The 27,162-nt window shown below is 54.6% G+C and overlaps 1 protein-coding gene across 4 annotated transcripts; it reads right to left on the bottom strand.

The window, feature by feature from the left end:
- Positions 1–19,199: 19,199 nt before the first annotated feature.
- ARRDC2 (arrestin domain containing 2) lies at positions 19,200–26,578 on the bottom strand. 4 transcript variants are annotated; one of them, XM_067733208.1, is made up of 8 exons: positions 26,013–26,578; positions 22,756–22,822; positions 22,378–22,525; positions 21,745–21,847; positions 21,400–21,656; positions 21,090–21,252; positions 20,664–20,821; positions 19,200–20,381 (listed from the first exon to the last, which is right to left on the bottom strand). In XM_067733208.1, the coding sequence occupies exons 1-8, from the start codon at positions 26,269–26,271 to the stop codon at positions 20,328–20,330; spliced, it is 1,209 nt and encodes a 402-aa protein (XP_067589309.1). In that variant the 5' UTR covers positions 26,272–26,578; the 3' UTR covers positions 19,200–20,327. The 4 variants fall into 4 exon arrangements, with proteins under 4 accessions (XP_067589309.1, XP_067589307.1, XP_067589306.1 ...); XM_067733206.1 differs by lacking the exon at positions 26,013–26,578 and adding an exon at positions 22,914–25,973; XM_067733205.1 differs by lacking the exon at positions 26,013–26,578 and adding an exon at positions 24,168–25,972.
- Positions 26,579–27,162: the final 584 nt, after the last annotated feature.

Raw genomic sequence — 27,162 nt, 5'->3', positions numbered from 1 at the left:
GAATGCTAGGCGTTTCCAGCAACCATCGAAAGAGAGGAGAGAGGTGTTAGACAGAGCCTCTAAAGGAACCAACCCTGCCAGCACCTTGATCTCAGGCTTCTGGCCTCCAGAACTGTGAAAGAATAAATGTTTGTTGTTTTAAGCTACCCAGTTCTCTTGGTCCTTTGTTTCGGTAGCCCCAGGCAACTTCCACACTACTCTCATCCCGAATAACGACCCCGCTGTCTTCCCGCAGGTACCCCAGCCCTGAGAGGGCAGTGCCTACCCCCAGGGCACTCTGGCCAGGGGTAGGGAGGCATGTCTTTCTCTTTTGGGGATTTCAGGGGTTTGTGGGTTGTGGACTCTGAGATGCTCAAAAACTCCAGATGCTTTTCTAAAGTGTTGGAAAGTCTGAGTCTCTCATGAATATGTGACTTGGGAAACACTGGCTTTGTTGGATTTTGTAGCTTTTGTCAATCAAATGGCATCTCACTTGTGTTTTGATTTACGTCTTCCTTATCTCCAGTCGATTCTGAACATCTTGCCACATGGGTTTCCTCCTTGGTTCTTTATATATGTTCAATACTATTCCCCTGTCAGTCGTGTATATTGCAAATATCTTCCTCTTGTTTGTAATTTGTCTCTTTAATTTCTTCAAGGTACTTTGATTAATGAAGAGTTTTAATCTTAATATATACAAATTGGTCAATATTTTCTCATGTAGTATACAGTGCCTGTTGGCTCTTTTGGGGTAAGTCTTTCCTTAGTGAAGATCAACTATATCTTCTTTCTTTCTTTCTTTCTTTCTTTCTTTCTTTCTTTCTTTCTTTCTTTCTTTCTTTCTTTCATCATTTCTTCCTTTCTTCCTTTCTTCCTTTCTACATTTATTTGGTTTCTCCGGGTGTTAGTTGCAGCTCGAGGACTCCTTAGTTGCGGCACATGAATTCTTAGGTACGGCGTGTGGGATCTAGTCCCCTGACCAGAGATTGAACCCAGGTCCCCTGCATTGGGAGCACAGAGTCTTATCTACTGCGCCACTAGGGAAGTCCTGCTCACCTATATTTTCATTTCAATAAAGCTTACATTTAAGCTTTATTCAAGCTTTTTTTTTTTTTTTTTTGCACGTAACCCCTTCACCCACATGGAATTGAGTTTTGTGTGATGTAGGGATTCAATTTAATGGTTTTTAGCATGGACTCTTACTTCCCAGATCCTTTTATGAGATAGTCTCCCCTCCTCACTGCTGGGACAGACCCTCTCTATTTTGGAGCAAAATTCCTGACCTGCATTGGGTGTCTGTAGGCATTTAAATCCAATCCATTGGTTAATGTGTCTCTCCATGTGCCTACACCCCTCTGACTCAGTTACAGGTTTTGTAATGGATCCCAGTATCTGTTAGAACAGGTAACAGCACCCTGTTCTTCTGCAGAAGCATCCTGCTTATTCACAACCCTCTGCTTATCCAGATAAAAATTTGATTCATCTTAAAGTTCCCGGGGAAAAAACCCTGCTGTGACTTTGGTTGGGGTGTGTTAATACATCAGATGAGGGGCTTCCCTGGTGGTGCAGTGGTTAAGAATCCACCTGCCAATGTAGGAGACACGGGTTCGAGCCCTGATCCGGGAAGACCCCACACGTCGTGGAGCAACTAATCACGTGTGCCACAACTACTGAGCCTGTGCTCTAGAGCCCACGAGCCACAACGACTGAAGTCCACGTGCCACAACTACTGAAGCCCACGCACCTAGAGCCCGTGTTCTGCAACAAGAGAAGCCACCACGATGAGAAGCCCGCTCACCGCAACGAAGAGTAGCCCCTGCTCGCCACAACTAGAGAAAGCCTGCGCGCAGCAACGAAGACCCAATGCAGCCATAAATAAATAAATAAAACTTTAGATGGAAAGAATCAGTGTCTTTTGAGCCTCAGCCTCCCTGTCCGTGAATATGGTACATCCACTATCCCCATGCTTCCTTAGTATTTCTTTCTTCCTTTTTTTTTTTTTCTTTCTTTGCGGTACGCGGGCCTCTCACTGTTGTGGTCCCTCCCGTTGCGGAGCACAGGCTCCGGACGCGCAGGCTCAGCGGCCATGGCTCACGGGCCCAGCCGCTCCGCGGCATGTGGGATCTTCCCGCACCGGGGCATGAACCCGTGTCTCCTGCATCGGCAGGCGGACTCTCAACCACTGCGCCACCAGGGAAGCCCATACCACTGCATTCTTGATTCCACTATGAGGTGTTTTTCTTACCTGGTATTTCTGATTTCTGCCTGGTTCTTTTCTGCATTTTGTTTTGCGTTGTTTTGCTTTGTTCTGTTCAGATGCACCCACTTTCACGTGGCCGGCATATTCCCCTGCCTCCTTTGGGATGCACGTCAAGCTCATTTTAAGCTCCTGGCCTCTCTGTCCTCCTGTTCTCACTCCTGGTGGAAGCCACGGTTCAGAGATTTTTCCTGGTGAAATAATGGGTTTCTCCAGATCTGGTCATTTTGATTCCAGCCCATTTCCTCAAGAACATCAAAGATAAAGCCAGCCCCAGTTCCCCAGTCTCAGGGAATGAGATGAGTCCCCAAGTCCCCTAAAACCTCAGGCCATTACTTCTCCCTTCCCCTCCCTCCCCGAGTCCCGGCTTCCAGCAGCATGTCCCAGGGAGGCAGCTCGTGGCGGGAGTAGGTGGGTGTCACTCTATTCCAAGTGTCCCCCTAGGGGCGAGGAGGAGTAGTCCCTGCTCGGGTCGTTCTTCTGGCAGGTGCACCGCGTGCTCCTGCAGTGGCGGGGGCCAGGGGGAAGGGCGGAGGGTGCCAGGAGCAGAATTCCCAGCCGCCCCCTCGAGGCTCTCTGGCGCCTCCATCTCAGGCCCAGGTCATTCTCAAAATTTTCTCGGCATCCCCACTCTGGCGCCTCTGGGCCAGTCTCCAGGAAGAGCTGAGGTTTTCCTCAGTCCTGCACATCAGGCCTGGGATCGGCCTCAGAAGCCCAGAGGTCATTTCAAAATGCTCTGTGTCATGGAAACTTTCAACACTCCCTGCAGTCGAGAACACACAGTGACCTGTGGGCCATCCTCAGATTCACAGTGACCCAGGCCACAACTCACCACATGTCCACGGCCCCCCACCCTCCTCGACCTTTATTAGGTCCGTGCTAATCCCAAGGTCATGGTCCTCACCCAAGAGGTGGAATTCTTCTTACTGGACAAACCTGGCTCCGAAAGCAAAATCACCCCTGAAACCCACCAGGAACTAGGGTCCCTTTCATTCCTTGCCCCCCAGCCTTTGGAGTCCTACCTGCACCTCTCCCTCCTGAGGGTCCTGGCCTATGTCACAGCCTTGGAGCTGCAGGTTGAGAGCTTGGGACCTCGGTTTCCCCATCTGTATGTCCAAGGGGTGCCAATCTGGTTGGCGTTGGGGAGAGGTCCACGGGCCAGACCTGAGGGGTGGAATTAATGGCCCAAGAGCTCTCTCTGTCTCTCCCCACCCCCGTGTCTCCTACTGTCTCCCTGTCTCTCTATTTCTCTCTCCCTCTCTGTGTCTGTTTTCTCTGTCTCTCCACTGTCTTCCCCCACCCCCGCCATCTTCTTCTCTCTCTCTCTGTTTCTGTCTCTCTGTCTCTCCCTCTCTCTCTCTCCCTCCCTCCTTGTCTCTGTTTCCTCATCTCTCTGTCTCTCCTTGTCTCTCTCTGTCTCTCTCTCCCTGTCTCTCATCCGTATCTCTCTTCCTGTGTCTCTCTCTCATCCTGTCTCTCCCTGTCTCTCTCTGTGTGTGTCTCTCCCTGTCTCTCACTAACTCTGTTTCTCTATTTGTGTCTCTCTCTGTCTCTGTTTCTCTCTCTTCCTATCTCTCTGTATGTCTCTCCCTGTATCTCCAACTCTCTCCTGTCTCTGTGTCTCCCTCTCTCTCCCACCGTCTGTCTGTCTGTCTCACAGGTGTATTGGGTCCGCTGTCTGACTTCCCTGCTACCCTTGCATCTGCTCTTGTTGAACCTCCAGTGAATGGCTGATGGGCTGGACTTTCCAATGAGGCCAGAATTGCACACACTGGGCCCAACCCGGCTATGGCCACCTTGCCCTGACCCTGTACATCCCCCCACCCTGGGGGTCACATTGCTGGGTCCCCAAAGCAGCCTCCCCAGGTCCCCTTGCCAGCTCATGAGCTCCTCCACTGGTAACCCTGAGTCCAACTTCCTGGTTATCCCGGGACACCAGAGTCTCAGGATACCGGCCTGGGCTCCTCACCACCCCCAAGATTGTTCCAGAATAGAAGCTGCCCCAGGACTGGACCTTGTCAAGGGGCAGCTGTGCACTGGGGCATGGCTGGGGCTGTGCTGCTGCCTCATCGGGGTGGCCCTGGCCATGCAGGGAAGGCTCCTGCCTTGTAGATTATCAACCCAACCCAAGCATTTGGACAATGGTGAGATGTACCATCTAGCCTTTTGTTGACTTTCGTTAGCATAAAACAAATAAATGCAGCAGAGAGAGCAGAAGATACTCAATCCAACCAAAGATTTATTTATCCTTCCCTGACGGTACCTACAGCATCAGCCCCAACCTACCCAGTCCCCAGTACAGACCCACACAGCGTGTGGGGGTATCATTACCCCCATAGTACAGATGAGGAAACTGAGGCAGCATCTCTGTACAGCTGTGACAGCTGTAATATCTCCATTTCCAAACAACTGCTTTTTAACCTTTTTTCTGTGTTTATATAATGGTATGCTCGCATATCTTTCACAAATACTTCATGTATAACATGTTGATATTGATTTTTAAAAAAATTTTTTTTTTCGGTACGCGGGCCTCTCACTGTCGTGGCCTCTCCCGTTGCGGAGCACAGGCTCCGGACGCGCAGGCTCAGCGGCCATGGCTCACGGGCCCAGCCGCTCCGCGGCATGTGGGATCTTCCCGGACCGGGGCACGAACCTGTATCCCCTGCATCGGCAGGCGGACTGTCAACCACTGCGCCACCAGGGAAGCCCCAGATGTGTTTTATTTTGAAGGGAGAAAAAGAATATTCACTGGCACGCCTGGACAGTAAGATATTGAGTACAAATGCAGGTTATTGGAAATGCCTTTGAAATTAAAAGACCAGCAGCTTAGAACAATCATGTAGGGCTTCCCTGATGGCGCAGTGGTTGACAGTCCCCCTGCCGATGCAGGGGATACAGGTTCGTGCCCCGGTCCGGGAGGATCCCACGTGCCGCGGAGTGGCTGGGCCCGTGAGCCATGGCCGCTGAGCCTGCGCGTCCAGAGCCTCTGCTCCGCAGTGGGAGAGAGGCCACAACGGTGAGAGGCCCACGTACTGAAAAAAAAAAAAAATCATGTATATATATAGACTGCTGTATCAAAATCACATGGTAACTGCAAATGAAAAAATCTAGAATAGATTTGCACACAAAAAAGGAAAAAGAAGCCAAACACAACACGAAAGATAGTCATCAAATCACAAGAGAAAACAATGATGAAAGAGGAAAGGAAGAAAAAAGACCTACAAAAACAAATCCAAAACATTTAACAAAATGGCAATAAGAACATACATATCGATAATTACCTTAAATGTAAATGGATTAAATGCTCCAACCAAAAGACACAGACTGGCAAAATAGATACAAAAACAAGACCCATATATATGCTGTCTACAAGAGACCCACTTCAGATCTAGAGACACATACAGACTGAAAGTGAGAGGATGGAAAAAGGTATTCCGTGCAAATGGAAATCAAAAGAAAGCTGGAGTAGCAATACTCATATCAGACAAAATAGACTTTAACATAAAGACTGTTACAAAAGGTATAATTAAGATTTCACTTTTCTTCCTTGCACGAGTTTCCAAAACAGGGGACTTTGTATAATGCATTTAGATTTTGTTCTTATTTGCCTTTTCCCTGCAATCTCGAAATAAAATATCATATACCTACTTTTAAGGTCAGCTTGGTTAGGTTATAATTCACATACAATAGATTACAGTTGGATGAGTTTTAACAAATGCATAGTCTTGGAACTGTCAATCTGGATATAATATTTCCATCACCCCAAAAATTCCATCAGGCCCCCTTTACAGCCATTCCCTCCCGACTGCAGGTATGTAGTTAATGATAAGTACTGAGTGAGCACATTTGTTTTTTCCCACTGGATACAGTAAGTTAGAGAGAGTTACAGATTCAACTGGAGGGGAGATGGGGGTTCCTCCTGCCACAGTCCCAATCCCCTTGAGTTGAGCCCAGAGTGGGCCCAGGGCCTGGCGTGAAGGGTCTACCTGTGGACATCCACAGTTGGCCAAAGTCCCATTTTACAGCCAGTACTACTGAGGCTAGAGACAAATGGCCCAGTGGGTCCAGTGGCTTCAATTTTGGTCCTGGATGCTGGGCTTTCATCTCCTCACCTCAAAAGTGAGGATTAAAAGGGAAGCTGGGTGTTGCTATAGACTGAATGTTTGTGTCCCCCCAAAATTCATAAACTGAAATCCCGATCCCCAGTGTGATGGTTTTAGGAGATGTAGTGTTTGGGAGGTGATCAGCTCATGAGGCTGGAGCCCCCATTGATGGGATTAGTGCCCTTATAAAAAGAGACATGAGAGAGCCTCTTTCGTTTCTCTGTTCTCTGCCACATGAGGACATAGCAAGAAGGCAGCCAACCAGGAAGTGGAATCTCACCAGATTCCAGATCTGCTGGCACCTTGATCTTGGACTTCTCAGCCTCTCAAACTGTGAGAAACAAATTTCTGCTGTTAAAGCTCTCCAGCCTTTAGTATTTTTGTCATAACAACCGAAACTAAGACCTGCTGCATCCTAGGGTCACTACAAGTCCTCAGCCAGCAGCTTCTTCCTCCGGACCTTGTTTTTCTGTGTGTAAAATGGGGATAGTTATGGAACCAGCCTGGAGGGACTTTTTTTTTTTTTGAAGTATAGTTGATTTACAATATTTTGTTAGTTTCAGGTGTACAGCAAAGTGATTCAGTTATATATATGTATTTTTTTCAGATTATTTTCCATTATAGGTTATTGCAAGATATTGAGTATAGTTCCTTGTGCTATACAGTAAATCCTTGTTTCTTACATATTTTACATAGAGTAGTTTGTATCATAAAATCCCATACTCCTAATTTATCCCTCCCACCTTCCCTTTCCCCTTTGGTAACCATAAGTTTGTTTTCTATGTCTGTGAGTCTGATTTCATTTTTTTATAAATTAATTAATTAATTTGGCTGTACCGGGTCCTAGTTGTGGCATGTGGGCTCTTAGTTGCGGCATGCATGATCTAGTTTCCTGACCAGGGATCAAACCCAGGCCCCCTGCATTGGGAGCACAGAGTCTTAACTGCTGGACCACCAGAGAAGTCCCTGATTTGTATATAGATTCATTTGTGTTAGTTTTTAGATTCCACATGTAAGTGATGTTATATAATGTTTGTCTTTCTCTGTCTGACTTTCTTCACTAAGCATAATATTCTCCAGGTCCATCCATGTTGCTGCAAATGGCAATATTTCATTCTTTTTTATGGCTGAGTAATACTCCACTGTGTATATATATCTTAAACCAATCGTCTGTTGATGGTCATTTAGGATGTTTCCATGTCTTGGTTATTGTAAACAGTGCTGCTATGAACATTAGGGCGCATGCATCTTTTCAAATTAGTTTTCATCTTTTCTGGATATATACCCAGGAGTGGGATTGCTGGATCACATGGTAGCTCTATGTTTTGTTTTGTTTTGTTTTGTTTTAAGGAACCTCCATACTGTTTTCCACAGTGGCTGCACCAATTTACATTCCTGGTGGGGTTTCTGTGGCTTTTAAATGAGGTCTGTCTCAGCAAGGCCTGGCTGGGCACTCATAGGTGTTAGCTGTTACTATTACCATTATAGTGGTTGCCATTGTTGCCACCCCAGCCCTGGTTCTTGACCTTGAGACTTCCCAGCTGGGCATCCTGAAGCTCTTCTCTCTACCTCCTGACCCCACCCAGCAGCCTGTGGCCCTGTCCCATTCCTCCCGAGCCTGTCTCCTGAGGTGGCCAGGGCATCATGGGAGAGGACTGTATACCTGGGGTACCTGGGAGGCAGGCGACTCTGGAAATTCCAGGGCAGAGACGTTGCTAGGTGCTGTTTGTCTCACCCCTGCCAGGGCTGAGGATGTGCTAGGGCTTTCATCCTTCTCTCTGTGGGCGATTCAGGACACAATGTCCTATCCTGTCCTGTCCTGCCCTGCCCTGCATCATAAACATAGCTTTACCAACTATCCAATTTACAGTTGGAGGCTGTAAATGGTCAAGAGGAGCTGGGCCTGGCATGAAAACAGCTCTTGAAATCATCATGTTCCTCCCACCCTGGGACCTTTGCACATGCTGTGCCCTCTGCCTGGAACTTTCTGTCCTCTGTTTACACTTACAGATCTCCCCCTCCAGGTCTCCATCACATCTTCCAGAAAGCCCTCCTGGACTCCATGCTAGGGGTCCAAGCACTGGGGTGAGGGGGGGGCGGGTCTTCCTTTGGCAGGTCCTGTCCAAGTTATAATTTTGCATTTATGGTGATGACTGGGTTAATATCCATCTCCTTCGTTGATGGGGAGTCCTGGGCAGGCAAGAATTGGGGTGCCTGGGGCTTCCCTGGTGGCGCAGTGGTTGAGGGTCCGCCTGCCGAGGCAGGGGACACGGGTTCGTGCCCCGGTCCGGGAGGATCCCACATGCCGCGGAGCGGCTGGGCCCGTGAGCCATGGCCACTGGGCCTGCGTGTCCAGAGCCTGTGCTCCACAATGGGAGAGGCCACGACAGTGAGAGGCCCACGTACCAGAAAAAATAAAAAAAATAAAAAAATAAAAAAAAAAAAAGAATTGGGGTGCCTGGCATACAGTAAGTATTCAATAAAGAGTGATGGGCTCCATCACTGAATTCAATAACTACTTATTGAATCTCATCTGCCATTCACTCAGTAACTCTTTACCGAGCCCTGCAGGGCACCGGGCCAGACTCTGGGTTCTGGGGACACACTGTGAATGAAGAAGCTCAGACCCCCTGCCCTCCTGTGGAACCCCTGTTGTCCCGGGCCTCTTGCTAATGGTTCTAGTGAAAACTCTTGAATAAGAGCACTATTCTTGTAACCCAGGCTCTGGTCCTCAGAGACAGATGATGTATTTATGAGCCAATTGTCAGAACTTACCCATCCCCATGAGCTCCTGGGAGAGACAAGGATGGTGAACCGTCAGTGGTACCACTTTCTCTGTGCCTGGGATCCCCTCAGGATCTTCACAATCTCCTGTGGTTGAGGCTTCATCAAAGTGGGGTCAGGGAATTCCCTGGCGGTCCAGTGGTTAGGACTCAGCGCTTTCGCTGCCATGGCCCTGTGTTCAATCACTGGTTGGGGAACAAAGATCCCACAAGCCATGTGGCACAGTCAAAAAAAAAAAAAAAAAGGGTGTGTGTGTCAGATTTAGCAAATAAACATCTAGGCACCCAGTTAACTTCAAATTTCAGATAAGCAACCAATACATTTTTTAGCATAAGTATATCCCCAAATGATGCATGGTCTAAATTTATACCAAAAAAATTTTTTTTATTGTTTATCAGAAAGTCAAAGTTAACCGGATACACTGTATTTTGTCTGGCAACCCTGATCCATCATTGTGCCCATTTTACTGATAAGGAAGCGAAGGCCCAGAGAGGTTGATTGATGTCCCTGAAGTGGCACAGCCAGGGATGGGCAGATGGAGAATCCAGCTGGTACCATGGGACCCACTGCCTTCAGTGCTCAATTCCTGCCTCCAAAGATCCCAGCCTGAATGAGCAAAAGCCCCACCTCGTCTGGGTCAGAGGCACTTTCCTCACTCTCACTCCTGGTGCTGGAAGCAGCTGAAGGAAAGGGGTCCCCAGAACCAGGGCCCTCTGCAAGCAGGAGGAACCCATCCCACCATCCGGATTCCGGCATCCGGAAGTAGGGTGGCTAGTCTCCTGTAAACAGCCAGTCTCATGTCACTGTAAACAGCTGGTGTCTAGAGTTGTCACAGTGCCCGAGTCTCAGTGTGACTGCCCTGTGACTCGATACCCTGCCGCCAGCCCCGTCACTGGATACTTGGTAAACAGGGTTCTGAGAATGGGTAGCAGCGCCCCATCTGGTCAGTACGGTGCTGGGGCCAGAGGCTGAGTCCGACTTAAACCCAGATCCTGACACCCATTAGCCATCCCAGCTGCTTTGTACTGATACTTTGTAAATATCCAGTCCTGATACCCGTTAACTTGTCAATGGTCAGACACTGTTAGTCATCAACCTGCCCTAATATTTCTTAGCTGGAGATCTGGAAGCACTTTAAACAGAGTTCTGACACTTTGTAAACAGTGAATCCTGATACTTTGTTAACCATCTAGCGCCTCATCAAGATGCTGGCAAACGGCAGCTCTGGCCAGACCTAGAAATGGCTTCCACACGTTTCCATGATTGAAGACATATACCAAAAGAAGACCATGTTGTGACCCATGAAAACGACATGAAATTCAAATTTTAGTGTCCACAAATAAAGTTTTATGGGGTTACAGTCACGCTCACTCATTTGAGTATTGTTTGTGGCTGCTTTCAAGTGAGCTGAATTGACTAGTTGCAACACACGCTGTATGGCCCGCAGAGCTGAGAATGTTTATAATCCGGCCACTTATAGAAAATGTTTGTTGACTCCTGATCTAAGCTCTCAGGCAGTGGCTGTTCCTTATGCTATGCTTAGTATCCTGTTAGTAGTCAGTGGTCCATGGTGTTCATGTACTGGGCCAACAACGAGTTCAATAGTTCCTGTTGTTCATATACTGTGCAAACAGCGAGTTCAATGGTCCACGATGTTTGTATACCGTGCAAAGCATCCCTGTACTTTGTACGAGTCACATTAAGCGTGATGTGATGACACTCTGGGTGCAGTGACTATTTGGTCTCTGACAGCAGTTAATGTGTCCCGAGACGGTGTCAACAGTCAATACTGGGAAATGCAACCAAGATGAGACCAAAAGGGTGACTGAGAATTAGGCAAAGGAAAAAGGAAGGATCTTAGCACACTTGGGCAGGACCTTGAACCCTGCACCGAGGAGCTGGACTTCCTCTGGAAGGTGATGGTAAGGTATGGCCAGACTATGAGTAGAGGAGGGGCACACTCAGCCTGGACGTAGGGGCGGAACTTCTCCTGACCTTGAATTTCCCACTTGTGCTATGGGGCTGAGGAGGTCAAAATGAGGGCCTTTCTAGGCTTGGAGTCTGGAAGGAAAGGGGGCTCCGGATCATGATGGGGAGGGTTTTATGAGAGGCCAGTGTGTGAATGACTGAGCAGGACCTTCTGCTCCACTCCCCTCCACCGCCACAAACACCAAGCCGGCTCTGCGGGAGGGCAGCAACAAGGATGTGGAGGCCAGGGGTGAGGCTGGGGACTCTCCTTTAGGAGGACATGCTCTAGGTTCCTGCACTCTCCTTTGTTACTGCGTGTCCACTGGACACTCACTGCATGCTGCAGCCCTGCCCTCTCAGAGCTCCCATTACAGAGGGGAGGCAGAAGACGACAATGAACTCACCAATACGTCATAATTATGAATTGTCAGAAGCACAAGGGAAGGGCTGAGAGAGCGAACGAGGCAGCGCAGCTTCGGTCAGGGAGGCCGAGGGGCCTGCGAGAAAGGGATGTTTGAACTTAGACCTGGAGGAGAAGGTGAGCGTCTTGGGAGGAGTGAGGGAAGGGCTCTCTGGATAGAAGGAACAGCAAGTGCAAAGGCCTTGAGGTGGGACTGAATCTGTTGTGATGGAAGCTGTGGGGGCTGGGCCACATGGGACGTCACAGGCTTTGGGGAGGGTGTAGAAGGGACAGGATCTGAGCCTTGTTTCATAGCCCCCATGGCTGCCCTGGGGCTGGGGCACTGAGACACCAGCAAGAAACCCCCACTGCACTAATAATGTCTCAGGTCCATTTCACAGATAAATCAGCCTGGCGCGGAGCTGATGTGAGCCAAGGCCAGGGGGGTTGAAGGCCTGGGTAAGGGAGTTTCCAGAACACAGGGGCCTCTGGGTGGAATGAAAAAATCTTGCCTGCCCTTCTAAACCACAGAGTTTGGCAGGTCCTGAGAGTGATAAGCCGGCAGGAGGCCCCTCCTGGGAATCAGGCATGGCGGGGGGGCCTGAGCCAGCTCCAGGAAGTTGGCATGTGAGAAACATGGTCCTGCACACCTGTCTGGGTGATGCTAGCCTCCTGAGAGGCCTCAGCTCTGACCTGTCTGGAGGGGATAGGCATGGCCAGACGTAAATGCCCTCAGCCTGTGAGGTCAGAACTGGGTTAGAGAAAAGGGGCATTGGAGATGGGGTTTTGAAGGATGAGTAGAAGTTTGAGAGCAAGAAAAAGGCATCCCAGGAACGTGACCTGCAGGAGGCCCCAGTTTGGCCCCATTTGGTCCCTGTGGCTGAGTAACCCTAGACTGTCCTGGACCCTTGGTTGTCTCCCACTTAATATGGGAAAGGACAAAGCCTCTTAGATCAGGCTAGCCCAGGTTTGAATCCAGGCTTTTCCACTTTCCCGGTGACTCTGGGTGAGTGAGGCCACACCAAGATTGGCCCCAGGTTACAGGAAAATAAACTGAGGCTTATAGAGTGAGGCCACTCATCCATCCTAAGATGCAGAGAGAAGTGGCCGAAGCTGGGGCCTGTGGTCAGGACTTAGGGGAAGAGAGGAAGACAGTTGCAGCAGAATCAGGAGAGGGGTGTCTTGCCCCAGGCCAGTGTCCTGAGCCCTGAGAGATGGAGAGGAGGGGAAGGAAGAGTAGGTTGGCAGTTGGCATAGCAGGTGCAAAGGCCCTGAGGCAGGAACATATTTGGCAGTCTCCAGGAACAGCAAGGAGGCAGGTGAGCCAGGAGCTGACGTGTGAGGGGCAGATGAAAGGAAAGGAGGGCAGAGCAGTCACAGTGGCTCTGCAGGGCCTTGGGGACCAGGAGGAGCCATAGTGCGTTTGGAGCAGGGAAGAGATGGAACCCAGAGTGACCACTGGCAGCTGAATCAGGGCTTACCTGGGGATTCAGAGTCCTGGGGAGTGTCGCATAGGCTCCTATCTGTCAGCCCGTATTGGCACAAGCCAGTATATTCCAGTACAAGTTAGCGCTTACCAGGGCACACCAGTACCCACTGCTGACAGACACCCAGCCTAACACCTGGACCCAGACTTGCAGATGCACCAATGAGCCCGCATCTGCTTCCTGAATTGACTGAGATGTGTACCACATTCAAGTACATAACACTTGTGTGCATGCGCCTCTGGGCAACTCCGCAGACAAGGCAGACACACAAACACATGCACACACTGGTGGTTCCACCTATTTCCAGGCCGTCTGCAAACACACATGTGTGTGAGCACACCCCCCAGACTGAGTCACTAGGAGGTTCAGGAAGCACTGCTGGGGGCTCCCTTGAGAACTGGCTTCCTGTTTTCAAAGAGGCTGGGAACTGCTGGTGGAATGTTCTGGACAGGCCCAGCCCTTCCCCTACTGCCTCAGCACCCCTCCCCCCATCTAGCTCCACAGATCCTGCACCCCCTCTGTACCCCAGTACTGACCCTGTCCTACAGTAAGGTCAGACTCCAGATCAGGAAACTGAGGTTCAGAGAGGTACAGCCACTAGCCCAAGTTCACACAGGAAGGAAGAGGTGGTGCCTGGAGTCCAGACCCTGAGCTCTAGCCTGCCTCCCTCTGGAGCACCATTCCCGGGGCCCAGGATTCACAGCTAGGGAATTGCCCCTTTCTGCCTGGACTGTGGCCCAGCTCCTCCTGGCTCCTGGGGCCATGCCCATGCAACCGCAGGCTCTCCTGCCCCCTGAATCCAATCCCCCCATTCACCACCCACTCTACCCATCCCATCCTCTGTGTCTCCAAAAGGAGGGCCACCTACGTCACAAACATTAATGGAGCTTCAGCAGCTAACGAAGCAGAACTGGTCTCACCCTCTAGGGGTTGGTGAAGGTGGGGGAGGACCCAGCCCAGGAGCAAATAAACAAACATCTGCAGCTGTCCCCTCTATGCTCCAGCCCCACAGAGCCACTGGGATGACTGAGGACATGCTTGGCTCTCTTTTGTCTGCTGGGTTGCACAGGCTGTTCCCTCTGCCTGGAATGCCCTTCTCTAGTTCCCCAGTGAACTCCTCTTCATCCATCAAAGCCCCAACTCCAGTGTCCTCTCCTCCTGGAAGCCCTCCCAGGACCCTCCAGCCCTCATCCTTCCCTCTGGCCCCACCCTGACTTCACAGGGTGTGGGGGGTATTTGTGGACTCCACCATAATGCCTCCGGACTCTGTTCTGCTGTCTTTGTCATGGTGGCAAAGATGGTCACTAACATCACCTCCAGGGAGTCCCCAAACTCCCACAGTGATCGGCCCAGCCAGAGTCACATGCCCATCCCTGAACCAGTCCCTGGTTCTGTGGTAAGAAAAAGCTCTGATTGGCCAGACCTGGTCACATGTCCACATCTGGAAGCAGGAAGTGGACCTGGCTCCTTTTCTTTTCTTTTATGTATTTATTTATTTTTGGCTGTGTTGGGTCTTCGTTGCTGTGCGCAGGCTTTCTCTAGTTGCAGCGAGTGGGGGCTACTCTTCATTGTGGTGCGCGGGCTTCTCACTGCGGTGGCTTCTCTTGTTGTGGAGCGCGGGTTCTAGGCACGTGGGCTTCTGTAGTTGTGGCGCACGGGCTTAGTTGCTCCGCGGCATGTGGGATCCTCCCTGACCAGAGATCGAACCCGCGTCCCCTGCATTGGCAGGTGGATTCCTAACCACTGGCCACTGGGGAAGTCCAACCCGGTCCCTTTTGCCCACCAAAAGGTGTTCGGGGAGAGTAGGTGCCCTCAAGACCCTTTTACCAAGGACTTAGGGGTCCCCTGCCTGCTCAATCCTGGCTGGGGGGCCTTGGGCCAAATCACCTGCTCTCTTTGCCTCAGTTTCCCCACCTGTGAATCGGGCTCAGCATGGCTGAGGTGTTGGAGCACAGAGGGGCCACCCAGGCACTCCCCAACCCCCCCACCATTCAGAGGTCCAGTTTACCATGCACCTCCTTCCCCCATCTTTTCATGTTGCTCTCTGTGATTCCCCCCCGAGACGGGGCAGCACGACGTGGCAGGCACTGATGGCCACCAGTTGAGTCACCACTTCCTCCTGGCCCCTTGCCCAGGCTGACGCTTTCTGGGGGCTTTCCTGGCCTTACCCGAACATCAAAAACAAGGTTGGGGATGACTCCCGGGTTGGGGAAGCGAGGGCAGAAGCGCGTGTGGACAAGACTGCGTACACCTTGGCATGGGTTCAAATCCCACGTCCTATCCCCACCTGTAAAGAGGCCATAACCTCCTCAGAGTTGGGGGACTCCACACGTGAACACCCCACAGACCCTCAAGCCATGGGCGCCCTGCGCTGGGATGAGCATGGTCATTGCTGTCGTACCTGTTTGGACAGGTGTCAGAGGGCATGTGGGTCTGTTAGTGGTTTCTGGGTTGCGTGTGCCCGAGTTTGCGGGCCCGTTTCTGTGTCTGCACGTGTGTGTGCATCATGGCTGGCCCTGTGTGTACAGCCCAGCGGGCTTAAAAGACAGACCCAGCCCCTTGCTGAGAAAAAGGTGCATCTGGTGGTGCAGGGAACTCCCTGGACAAAGGTGGGAGGGCTGGGAGATTCCTGGTATGGGGGAGAGGGCGTGGGAAACAGCAGCGGGGGCGGCAGGGTCAGAAGGAGGCAGAGGCTGGGGTAGATCAGGCAGGCTGAGGGGTTGGGGAGCCGTGTGTGTGAGCCTGGGAGGCTCTGGCTCTCTTCAATTCTAAAATAGTCACCAAGCGCCTACTGCGTGTTCCCAGTGCTGCGGATATAGTGGGGCCCTGGGGTAATAGACACGTAAATCAAACATGTAAGTATGGGACTTCCCTGCTGGTTCAGTGGTTAAGACTCCACAAGCTTCCACTGCAGGGGGCACGGGTTTGATCCCTGGTCGGGGAACTAAGATCCAACTGAGGAGACTCTCTGATCTAGGGACAGGGAGGTCCACAAGGGAGACGTCCTGGGGAGAGGAGCTCCAGGTGGAAGGCTCAGCAGGTGCAAAGTTCCTGAGGTGGGGATGAGCTGGCCGAGGGTCCCATTCAGGAAGATCTAAGCCCAGAGAAAGGAGGGGAGGCGGCAGGCGGCAGCGCTGGTGGGGAGCAGGGTCACCGGGACGGGCTGTCCTGTAACTGGAGCCAGGCAGGAACACATCTGCCCGCCCGCCCGCCCTGCCCCAGCGCTCCCTGCTCAGGACAGAATGTGCTGGGAGGAGAGGCTGGTGGTGGCTGAGCCTGGTGGCTGGAGCAGGGCGGCTGGAGGATTCCTGAACAGCAGCCCGGCTGGGCTTGTTGCCAGTGAGGGTAGAAAACAAGCAGCAGGCGCCCTGCCTGCCTGTCACCCCATGCCCCAGGCTTGGCCCGGCCAGGGCAGGAGACAGAGACGGTGAAAGAGTCAGAGACTGAGAGAGATGGAGAGATGGTGACCAAGAGAGATGGTGAGCGAGACACACAGAGATGCAGAGATGGTATGTCAGAGACAGGAGGAGATAGAGGATACGAGAGAGACAATGACAGAGAAACAGCCAAAGAGACAGTGAGAGAGCAACGTGAGGCGGAGATGGGGGAGGCAAAGATGGTGAGACAGAAAGACAGTAGTGAGAGAAAGAGAACTGGCATTGACTCTGAACGGGTGACAGGTCTGATTCTAGGGGGTCCTGGGAAAAAGCGTGAGGCAGTGACACTCCCACCCCCATCAGAGTCTTTGTTCACACCAGAGTAGATGGGAAGTCCCTTCCAGTCACTCATACGTGCTGTGTGCTGGGTCCAGGGACACAGCCCTGACCCAGCCCCACCCTCAAGGTCTCAGACAAACAAGTGAATATCTAAATACGAATTTCAGAGACTGATGAAGGCTATGAAAACAATAGGACAGGGGGATAGGGGAGGGAGTGATGAGGGGTGGTGACTTTAGGTTGGGGTATCCCTGTCAAGATAAGGCTGGTGGGTAAACAGGAGCCAGCTATAGGGAAGAGCCTTTCAGCAGAGGGAACCGCATGTGCGAAGGCCCTGAGGTGGGAACCAGCTTGGGGTGTTTGAGTAGCAGCCAGAGATGGAGGGGGAGCTGGAGGGAGAGGTGGGTGGGTGGTCTTAGGGGACCAAGGAGGGGAGGGATTTTATCTTAGAAGAACATTTGGCCACCCTTCTCTACACTCTGTGGGCCCCTCTCTATGTTCAGGGAGTTCCCCAAATTCTGGGCTGCCTGGGCCAGCTCCATCCTGGTGGTCATTTATCTGAACCAGAAAAATCTGCCTCCTTTAGGGATCAGGTTCCAGACAGTTGCAGACACAGGAGTCCTGGGGTCATGAGGTGGCTTGTCCTCCCAAGCCCCCTGGGGGAACCTTTCATAGAACTGTACCCACACCCGCTAATGCAGTAAACACCTAAGACTCTTCTCAGTTTGGGAACATGGATCTGGAAACTGGGATCTGTGTCTCCCACAATCCAGCTGAGGGGAAACTCAGCCCCTCCTGAGGCTGCCGTCTTGGATCTGGGTGACTGTGTTAAGGGAACATCTCCTCTCTGCTGCCAGGCCCCAAGGAACCCCAAGTCTGACAAGCTCCAAGCTTGATGGCAGACCAGCGGCCCAGGGTGGATGGAACTAGGAGGGCTGGGTGAACCCCACGACTAGGAATCACTGGGAATCAGCACCCAAATTTAGACTGGTGGAGAGGAGGTGCTCCAGAGTCTCAGATGGAGAAACTGAGGCTCAGAAACAAGTGACCGGCCCCTCATCACACAGAGAGCAAAGCCCGACCCCAGAGCTCCCAGTGTCCACCCCTTGTCTCTGCCCGGCAGCCCCGCCCATGGCCACTCTGGGCTGCTAGTTAATTTTCACTACCTTGGGCAGGCTGGTGGGCAAAGCCAGGGCTATCAGAGGGTGGTCTAATTGGGCCCTGCCCATATGGGGTGTGGCCTAGGGTCTGGGGTGGAGCCCAGGCTGTCAGGGAGTGTCACGTGGGTGTCACATGGCCTGTAGGGTATGGATTCCAGAGTTCCAGGGGCAGTTTTTTGTTGTTGTTGTTTTCTTGCGGTACGCGCGGGCCTCTCACTGTTGTGGCCTCTCCCGTTGCGGAGCACAGGCTCCGGATGCGCAGGCTCAGCGGCCATGGCTCACGGGCCCAGCCGCCCCGCGGCACGCGGGATCCTCCCGGACCGGGACACGAACCCTGCGTCCCCTGCATCGGCAGGCGAACTCTCAACCACTGCGCCACCAGGGAAGCCCCAGGGGCAGTTTTGAGTGGCAGCTCCATCAGTCCTTACTGTGAGACCCTGGGCGAGTTACCTCATTCCATTAGACTCACTTTCCCCACCTGCAACTCCAGAAAAATGACAACCTCCACACCGCTAGGGCTGCCTTAAAGTGCTGTGAGTATTCAAACCAACCCTCGTACGAGCACGACCGCAGCAGCGTGAGCCACAACCACTAGGAGGTGGGAACGACCCAAATGTCCATCAACAGGGTGTGAGTGGATAAATAAAATGTAGTTCGTCTACACAATGGAATATCATTTGGCCATAAAAAGGACTGAAGCACTGCGTCACGCTGCAACAAAAGGGGCTGAACCTCCAAATATGCTAAGCGAAAGAAGCCAGACGCAAAAGGCCGCGTATCCTACGATGCCATCTACACGAAATGTCCAGAACAGGCAAATCCAGAGACAGAAAGCCGATTAGTGGCTGCCTGGCGCTAAGGGAGGGGGAATAGGGGCTGCTCATGGGGACAGGATCTCCTTAGCAGCTGATGAAAATGTTCTAGAACTAGCTAGAGGTGATGGTGGCCCGACACTGGAAAGGAATGCTAAGGAATTGTACACTTTCCAATGGTGTATGAATTGAACCACAGTAAAAGCAAAACCAGCCCAGACCGCATAGATAGGCAGGCTCCTCCTGCCTTTGGCACCCCTCTGCCCCCTCATCTCCATTCTGTGGGGACAGATGAGGCCTCTGCCTGCCCTCCACCGTCCACGGTCCCAGCCTCTGCTACTGCACGAGGTGAAAGCATCCGGCGCCAGCCCGAGCTGTCTCCCTATGTGTCCCTGGGTCTCACCTTCACCTTCTGGACAATGGGCCCCTCAACCCTCCTCAGCCTGGAATTCCATCTGAGATCCAGACTCAAGATGGTGGGCGAGGCCACCCCAGGTTCCTTGGCACCTGAGGGCAACAAACCACTAAGCACAGTCTCTTCCTCCGTGCTTTTATTTTTAAAAAATAGTTGTACAAAAGAGAACAATTTAAGGCTTAACGGAAATGCAGAGTCCCAGGCGAGGGTCCTGCCTCAGCCTGGGCTGGGACTCTGCACTTGGGGGCTTGTCCAGCTGCCCCATTATGTTTTGTCCCTCCAGGACACAGGGGGTGCCCAGAAGAAGCACACTGGCCCTGCTGTGTCACCCCAGGCTGACCTCTGTCCCCACAGCCTGGTTTAATGCTCTGCTGTCCCCGTCTTGAAATTCTGAATTCTTGAACAAGGGGCCCCACATCTTCATTTTGCAAGTGATGGAGCTGGTCTTGTCTGTCCCACTCCGAACCTGGGTTTCTCAGGCCATACAATACCCAGACAGCTCTCACGTCCTGGAGTGTGTGGAGGGGCCCCCAGGAAGCCTAGCCTGGGCCAAGAATCTCTGGCTTTCAAAGGTTTCGAAGGCTGGAGTCGCTGCCCTTGTTGCCCTGTTGCCCCACACAGCTCTGATAACCTGCTTCCCTGAATGCCTCATTCCTGGGCCCTCTCGCCTGCCGGACCTTGCAGTGTGGCCTCGACAGAGGCACTTGCTCTCTGAGCCCCAGTTCTAAGATGAAGGGGGCAGTCTCCACACATCACTCGGCTCTGACCTTCTTCGACTTTTCCTTCCCCTTGCTTGCCTGCCCTCTGAGCTCTTATTCATGCACCAAAGCCTCAGCTAAAATGCTCTTTCCTCCAGGAAGCCTTCCTGCTCCCCCTTTGGACTCTCCCAGCTCTTGGTCCCTTCCTCTGGTCCTGTGGGCCTGGAAGTATTTATGTCTGGCTCTGTCTCTCCCAGACTGGAGGCTTCTGGGGGACCACAGGCTGGCAAAGACAGGTTGAACAGTCTCTCCGATCTTATGGTGGGCATTTGATACCTTATGAGAACCAGTCCAGAGATGTCAGACTCCAGACTGGCTCTTCCTCTGCTCTGTGTGGTGCTGGAATGGCCCTGCCCCATTCTGAGACTCGGTTTCCCCAACTTCAGTGCAGTCAGGCTGGTCTGTTCTTGACCCAGCCACTCCTCACTCATGTCCACGCTGATGGAAGCATGTGTACAACCTCATCCCTTGAAGTTTCCACTTGCCACTCAGCAGGTCATGCAGCGGGGCCTCACGGCCTCTGAGGGTGGGTTTGGATCCTCCTGTGGCGGGGGGTGGGGGGAGGAAATGATCCCATCAAGTCTCAGGAGGCCCTGGAGGCTCAGAAACACCCCTCCCCACCCTCCTCATCTCCACTCCCACACTTGGCCCGGGGGTGACACCCAGGAACAGACTAAGGTGCAAGGCGGGTTCAGGCCCTTGCACCTGTATGGGGATGTATAGGAGTTCCATCATTACTTAAAACTCATCTGTGGCTCTCTACCCTCATCTTGGCTCCCAGGGCCTGGAGAGCCACAGGGGCTTCTTGAACCCCCCAAGCTCACCTCGGAGTACAGGGGTGGCGGGCGGTAGCGGAACTCCTGGATGTAGGCAAAGAAGGGGCCTTCAGCACCCATGTCAGGGTCCTGCAGTAGTCGGAAGGGGCTCTGCTCCACGGCCGCCACCTCCTCATCGGCCACCACATCCGAGTACTCGGGAGGTGCTGGAATCGACAGACAGGGTGGGTGAGGCTGGTAGAGGAGGCGGGCAGCCCCAGAATTGGGGACAATGGCTGGGAGCTGGCTTGTGCCGGTTCCGGGGCTGCTGAGCTGTGTGCCCTTGGATTGGGATTCTGGGGGAATTCATACTCCCAACATGACTGTTACTGAGCACTTTTACAGATGGGGGCATCGAGGCTGGGGGAGGGAGAGTCAGCCGGGCACCTGCCTCTCTGCCCACCCATGCCCCTCACAGCAGGATGGAGAGCTCACCTTCAGGTCGCTCTGGCAGGACGCCCAGTCCCCAGTCCAGCAGGAAGCTGGCATGGCTGCCCACGCTGGACGAGCGGCTGCCGAAAGGATGCAGAGGAATGGTGCCGATGACCAGCGGCAGCTCCAGGAGCAGCTTGGATGAGCCCGGGATGTCCACGCAGACCTGGAGGAAGGAGCCATGATAGAGGGTGCCCAGGCAGCCTCGGCCACACCCTCCTTCTATAGCAGGAGGTCTTGGTGGGGGGCGGGGGGAACCCCAGCCTGGAGGACAGAGCAGACGCAGCCACCCCAGCCCCCGAGGATACTCTACCTTGAGGGTGTAGTCCACATGTAGCACGCGGCAGTGCAGAATAGAAGGACCCACAGGAGGGATCCGCAGCGCCCGGCCCTGCCACAGTGCCCGCCGCCCAGGGCCCACAGGCTCCCCTGAGAGACTGGCCACCACTGCTCGTTTCTGTTTGCGGGCACCTCGCGCCATGAAGGTCTGTGTCTGGACCACGGCCGCCCGTGGCAGCACTGGGCGCGTGGAGCCGTTGTCGATCTCGGCAAAGACGGGGATCACCTCACCTGTAGGGTGGGACAGCAGGGCCTCAGTTTCCCCACCTGCAACCCTGACACGGACCTTCTTCCCAATCCAGCCCCTCCCACCTGCTACCTGGTGTGTAGCCCTTGCGGTCGATCTTGGCTGAGAGAGAGACAAGGCCACGGTTACTGTACCAGGATCGGGCGATCTTCTCCCGAGCTCCCGCTTGAGGGGCCTTGTGGGGTGGAGGGAAAGGACATGAAATGCATCCCATTGTGCCAACCACAGACCCCCTGAAGCCTCTAAACCACCCTCAGCTGAAGGAGGATTTGGGGCAGGGCCTAGTATCCTGGTTTCCTTTTAACAATCTAGAAACTATTTGTAAAATGGATCCAGGAATATGACTCATCTCGTTAAACTGAAAACGAAGTGAACAAGCCAAGCACTTAGTACGTAATAAGCGCTTAGTAAGCCATTATTATTGCAAGCTCTGACTGAGTCCCGTTTCATGGAGGAGGCACAGGAGGCTCAGAGAAGGTGAGACACTCAGCCAGAAACACACAGCCAACTGGTGCTCCTGGGACTTGCACCTGGCTCCACTGGACTCCACAGGCATTCCCATGCCTACCTCCCCCACTGCCTCCCTCCCTGCCAGGGCTCAGCTGTGACCCCCACTTTGAGAAGGGAGTGAGGAGCCAGTCACCAAATAGCCAGGACCCTGCCTGTGATGCTCCCATCCTATCTTCCCCAACGGCAGCAACTCACCAGCAGAGCTGGTGTGTTGATGTCCACAGGCTCGATAACGGTAAACACCTTCCTTGCCCGGCGGGCAGGGACCCAGGGCCGGTGCAGGGTGGCTTTGATGCAGTATCGGACACTGCCGTGTTTGCCTTCAAATGAAGTCACTAGCGTCCTGGGGGTGGAGGGAAGGGGCTTCAGTGGGTGAGATCCACAGACTCCCGGGTGGGAGATTCCCAAAGACTTACGGGGATGAGAGACACGAGGCACTCCTGGGCATCCCCCCCCCCCGGGAGACAATCTTGCGGCTCGGGGGTCCCCAGATACCGAGCAGTGGAGTCCCAAACCTGGAAAGGGCTACAGACTTAGGGACTCCCCTGCAATCCTCCACCCCATTTGACTTACGGTGGCAGCTGGAAGCTGAATGGGAACTCATGGCGTCCAGGAGGCAGCGTTGTGATCCCTCCGGTGTCTGCAGGTAGGAGCAAGAAGGGGAGGCTCAGTGGCTGTGAGGGGCTCCCGGAGCGCGCAGCACGCGCCGTGCAGGGGTCCCCAGGTGGTACCTGGCGCGAGTAGTGTGGCATGGTGGCTCACAACCTCCACGCGCTCGCTGTAGCTCTGCGTGTACGCGGTGCTCGAGCCCGCGCTGCGCGACTCGGTCCAGTGTACGTGGGCGCGACCCCGCGCGCGCAGCTTCAGGGCACCCACGCGCGCCGGGCCCGCCAGCTCCAGCAGCACCCGGCCGGCCACCGCCTGGCCGCCGCTGAACACGGGCTCGGCGCCTGCGTTCGCACCATCCAGTTGCACCACGAAGGCCTTCACCTTGTCGAACAGCATCGCGGCTGGGATACGAACTCGCGGCGCGCGGTCCCTGGCTTCGAACCCGCGACGCGGAGGCGCGAGATGCGGACGCTGCAGCCTGAGAACGCAAACCCACCAAGCGCGCGCAGGCGCACTCGCTGATCGAGCCAGAAACTCCTCACTGCCTGCGCCGGCGCCGCATTTATACGGCAGGGAGGGGCGGAGCGAGACGCAGGTCCCGCCCCCGGAGAGGAATACACCAATGGCGCGGCGAAAGGCGTGGCCCCGCCCACGCGTGGAGCAAAATAACAAACGCCCCGGCTCGCGACCCGCTGCCCTCTACCCTAGTGGACCCTGGTGTGAGGCTGAAGCACTGCGGGACAGAGCAAGTATCTCAGACTCCGGGGGTCAAGAGGAAGAACAGAGGCCTGGAGGACTCGGGCCTGAGGTCACCCAGCAAGATCATACTGCCGTCGGTTTAATCATCAACCGGCCGCCAATTGCAGACGTGACTCGATGCACGTCCAGCCCGATCTGGAGGGGTGTGTTAACAGCCAGGCCCCAATCGAGGCCCTGAAAGCCTAGGACTAACTACCTCGGGCCTCAGTCTCCCCCGCTCTGTGCAATGGGGGAGGGAGGAAGAAGTGGATGGGGCCTCCCTCCACTCGGGCGCCTACTGCCCCCTCCTCTGATTTGAAACCCGCTCAGCTGGCTGACCCGGGCTAGTGACAACCACTTGGAACCTGAGTTTCCACGTTTGTAGAGCCAGAAGGAAATCATTCCCGACCTCAGAGGGTTGTGCATGAATCACGGTGTAGCCCCTACTCGACCCCTCCCAGAGCCTCTCTCCCGAGTCATCAGCCCGCTCCTGACACACTGCCACTCGGCTGCGCCTCAGCGCTTTGGCCGCGACGTTCCTTTCCAAACTTTCAGCACCTGCCCTCCCTCCTCCGCCTCCGCAAACTCCTACTTGTCCTCTAGGCCTAGCTCTTCCCCTCACAGACAGAGCCGAGTACCGGGGAAGCTCACGGAATCCCCTGATTCAAGGCTGCGGTGTGCCTTTGGGGCGGTAACCCGTCTCTGGACCTCAGTCTCCTCGGAGAAGAACCACATACACGGTTTCCTAGTTGGGAGCTCACTGATCGCGATTTGCGGAGCGCCTGCGCCCTCTGGTGACAGAGGGATGCACTGCTGCTTGAACCCACCCCCTAGTTTGGCCATCCCCTTTGAGTCTGGCTCAGGCCCCACCGGGACCCCCTGAGGCCAAGGCACACCCAGCGGGCCGGCGGCCATAAACGGACACAACCAATCAGTGATAAGGGTAAGGGCAGGCCGGAAGAGAGGGGTAGAGGCTGTCCACTCAGTGATCACCCTGGGGGGGGGTACCCGGAGGAGGGGGCTCTGGGGCTGAAATAAGGGGCCGGGACCTTCTCCCAGGGCCAAATAGAGCCTAGAAAGAGGACAAGAGGCTATAAGCCCAGGAGGAGGTGGGGAATGGAGTGACCCTGGGGGGATGGGAAGGCTCTTTCTTTTGGGTTTTTTGTTTTGTTTTTTCTTTTGGCCAAACCAAACTCAGCTCGAGGGATCCTAGTTCCCCAACCAGGATGGAACCCGCGCCCCCTGCAGTAGAAGCCCAGAGTCTTAACCACTGGACGGCCAGGGTAGTCCCAGGAAGGCTCATTCTGAGCCAGTGCCCTCAGTCCGCTTCACAGATGGGTCCCCAGAGGCCCAGAGAGGGGCAGGGCCTCACTAGAGGTCACACAGCAACTCCACAAGCTTCACCCCTCCAGTATCTTAAGGAAGCTACCAGTGAGTGGGACCAGGAGGACTGTAGGGTGAGACCAGCCCCAATTTCCCTCGAGTCACAGGGAAAGGGAAATGACTACAGGGCCCCTTCCTGCCTCACCCCTTGCCGGCTATGCCTCGGTTTCCACAGCTGCTCAGGCAAGAGTCCCCACACCTGGGGGCCGTTGGGACAAGTTTGCAAGCCTGTAGGCAAAGCATCTAGTGTGTGCACTGATGGAAAAAAAGGGGGCTGCGGGTGGGGAGCCAGGTTCGAGCTGCTTCCTGCTTCCGCCCATCTTGCAGATAGGTATGGTGAGGTCTGCCTTCCCCAAGAGGAGGTGGCCAGGGCAGCCCAGAGAGGCCAACACCCTCCTCAGCCACATAGCACGGTGCTGGGGCACAGACTTACTCTTTCTGTTGGCCCTGTTCTGCTCCCGACTGGCTGTATGGCCTGAGGGTGGGGGACTGAGGTTCAGAGCAAGGTAGGGACATGCCCAACACCTAAGACTCCCAGCCTGATGTGACCCCACCCCAAGTCTTCTCCCTGCCTGGGATGCAGTCCCACCCGCTCACCTGCAAACACCACCAGAACCCCCAACCCAGCGAACAACCCTTCCTGTAAAAACTGGTAAGGGGCACTGGCAGGGCGTGAGACAGGGGCCTTCTCTGGGAATCAGAGACACCAGGCCTGGGGCTAACGTGGCATCCTAGGGTCCAGAGAGGAGGAACTCCCAGTTCCACCAAGGGATTCCCCCAGACTCCATATGGGGGGGTCTCCCCCACAGCATAGCCTCTAGGTCGAGGGCGTCCCGGCTCTGGAGGCGGGGGGGGGGGGGGGGCGTGCCCAGACCCTAGGAGGAGTTCCTGGAAAAGAGGGTTTTGGAGGGGGGTAAGTAGGTGGGTGTCCCACCCTGTAGGAGGGTCCACAACCTGAGGAGGAGGTCTCCACATCTTGAGAAGGGTCACCCGACCACACAGCCTCTAAGTTGAAAGGCTGGCTTTGGAGAGGGGCGCCCAGACCTGGGTAGAGGGTCCCGGGGGATCCTGGCTCGGGGTGGGGGGGATGAGCGGCTCACCTAGGAGCAGCAGCTGCCGCCGCCGCAGGTATGTCTCGGCGGCCGCGTAGTCGCTGGACACCGCATTTACACCCACGCTTCGGCCCTCGAGCCAGTGGGTGACCGCCCCGCCGTGCGCCGCCACCTCGAGAGCTGTCACCCGCAGCGGTGACGCTGCCTCTAGCAGCACCCGGCCGCACAGGCGCTCCCCGCCGCGGTACGCGCCGCACGGGTCCCGCGCCAGCTCCAGCGCGAAGCTGCGCACGCCCCCCGGGCGCATGGCTCGGGCCGGGGCGCACGGCTGGGCTGCCGCACCCGGCGCGGGCCCGCCGGGCACCCGGCGACCAGGCCCACAGCTGGGGCGCCTCTGCAGACCTCCCTGGTCTCAGCGTTGGTCTTCGCCGCACCGGGCGCCCCCCGATCGTTCTCTTGCTTCTGCGAACTTTGTGCGGGCGCCGCCGTACCCGGCCGGCGCGTAGTTGGCGGACTTCCTGGTCCTCCGCGTCGGCCCCCGTGACGCGCTCGGGCCTCCGGGGACGTGCCGCCCGCGTGTCCGTGCGGCTGACTTTGCTACCCCCAGGGCGGGGCGGGCCCTGTTTTTTTGAGTCAGAGGCGGGCGGGGGCGGCTGTGGCTGGCGCGGAGCGGAGGCAGCCACCGGGCTCTGTGTTGTGGACTCATTCGTCCCCTACACGGCACCTTTGGACCGGGCGCCGCCCCAGCCTCCATCTGGTTGTTCCGCAAACACACCAAGCTCGGGTCTTGCTTCTTAGCCTTTGCACTGGCTGTCGCTGCTAGGAACGCCCTTCCCCAGATCTGCTCTCCACCCACCCACGCCCAAATGTCACCGGAGTCATTCTCTGGACTTATTTCTTTACGGCTCTGGTCGCTGTGTTTGTGACCGCTGTGTGTTTACTATGCCTCCTCCGTCAGACTGGGTGCTCCCAAGGGTGAACACTGTGCCCTATTTTCGGCATCCAATCTTACAGAAGAGGAAACTGAGGCCCCCAGAGGGGCAGCCACCGCCTAGAGGCATCCACCGGTGTCAGAGTCAGGACTCGAACTCACATCTGACCACAGCCCACTGACACCTCCCCAGACCCTTCTTGCTCTTGTGCCCCACCTATCACTTCCAGCCAGGTGGCCCATGGCCTTATCGGAGGCTGCCAGAGC

This window comes from Pseudorca crassidens, chromosome 3 (assembly GCF_039906515.1).
Source record: "Pseudorca crassidens isolate mPseCra1 chromosome 3, mPseCra1.hap1, whole genome shotgun sequence".
Classification (NCBI taxonomy): Eukaryota; Metazoa; Chordata; class Mammalia; order Artiodactyla; family Delphinidae; genus Pseudorca; species Pseudorca crassidens.
The sequence above is the reverse complement of the archived record's forward strand: the minus strand, read 5'-3'. Positions and strand labels throughout refer to the sequence as shown.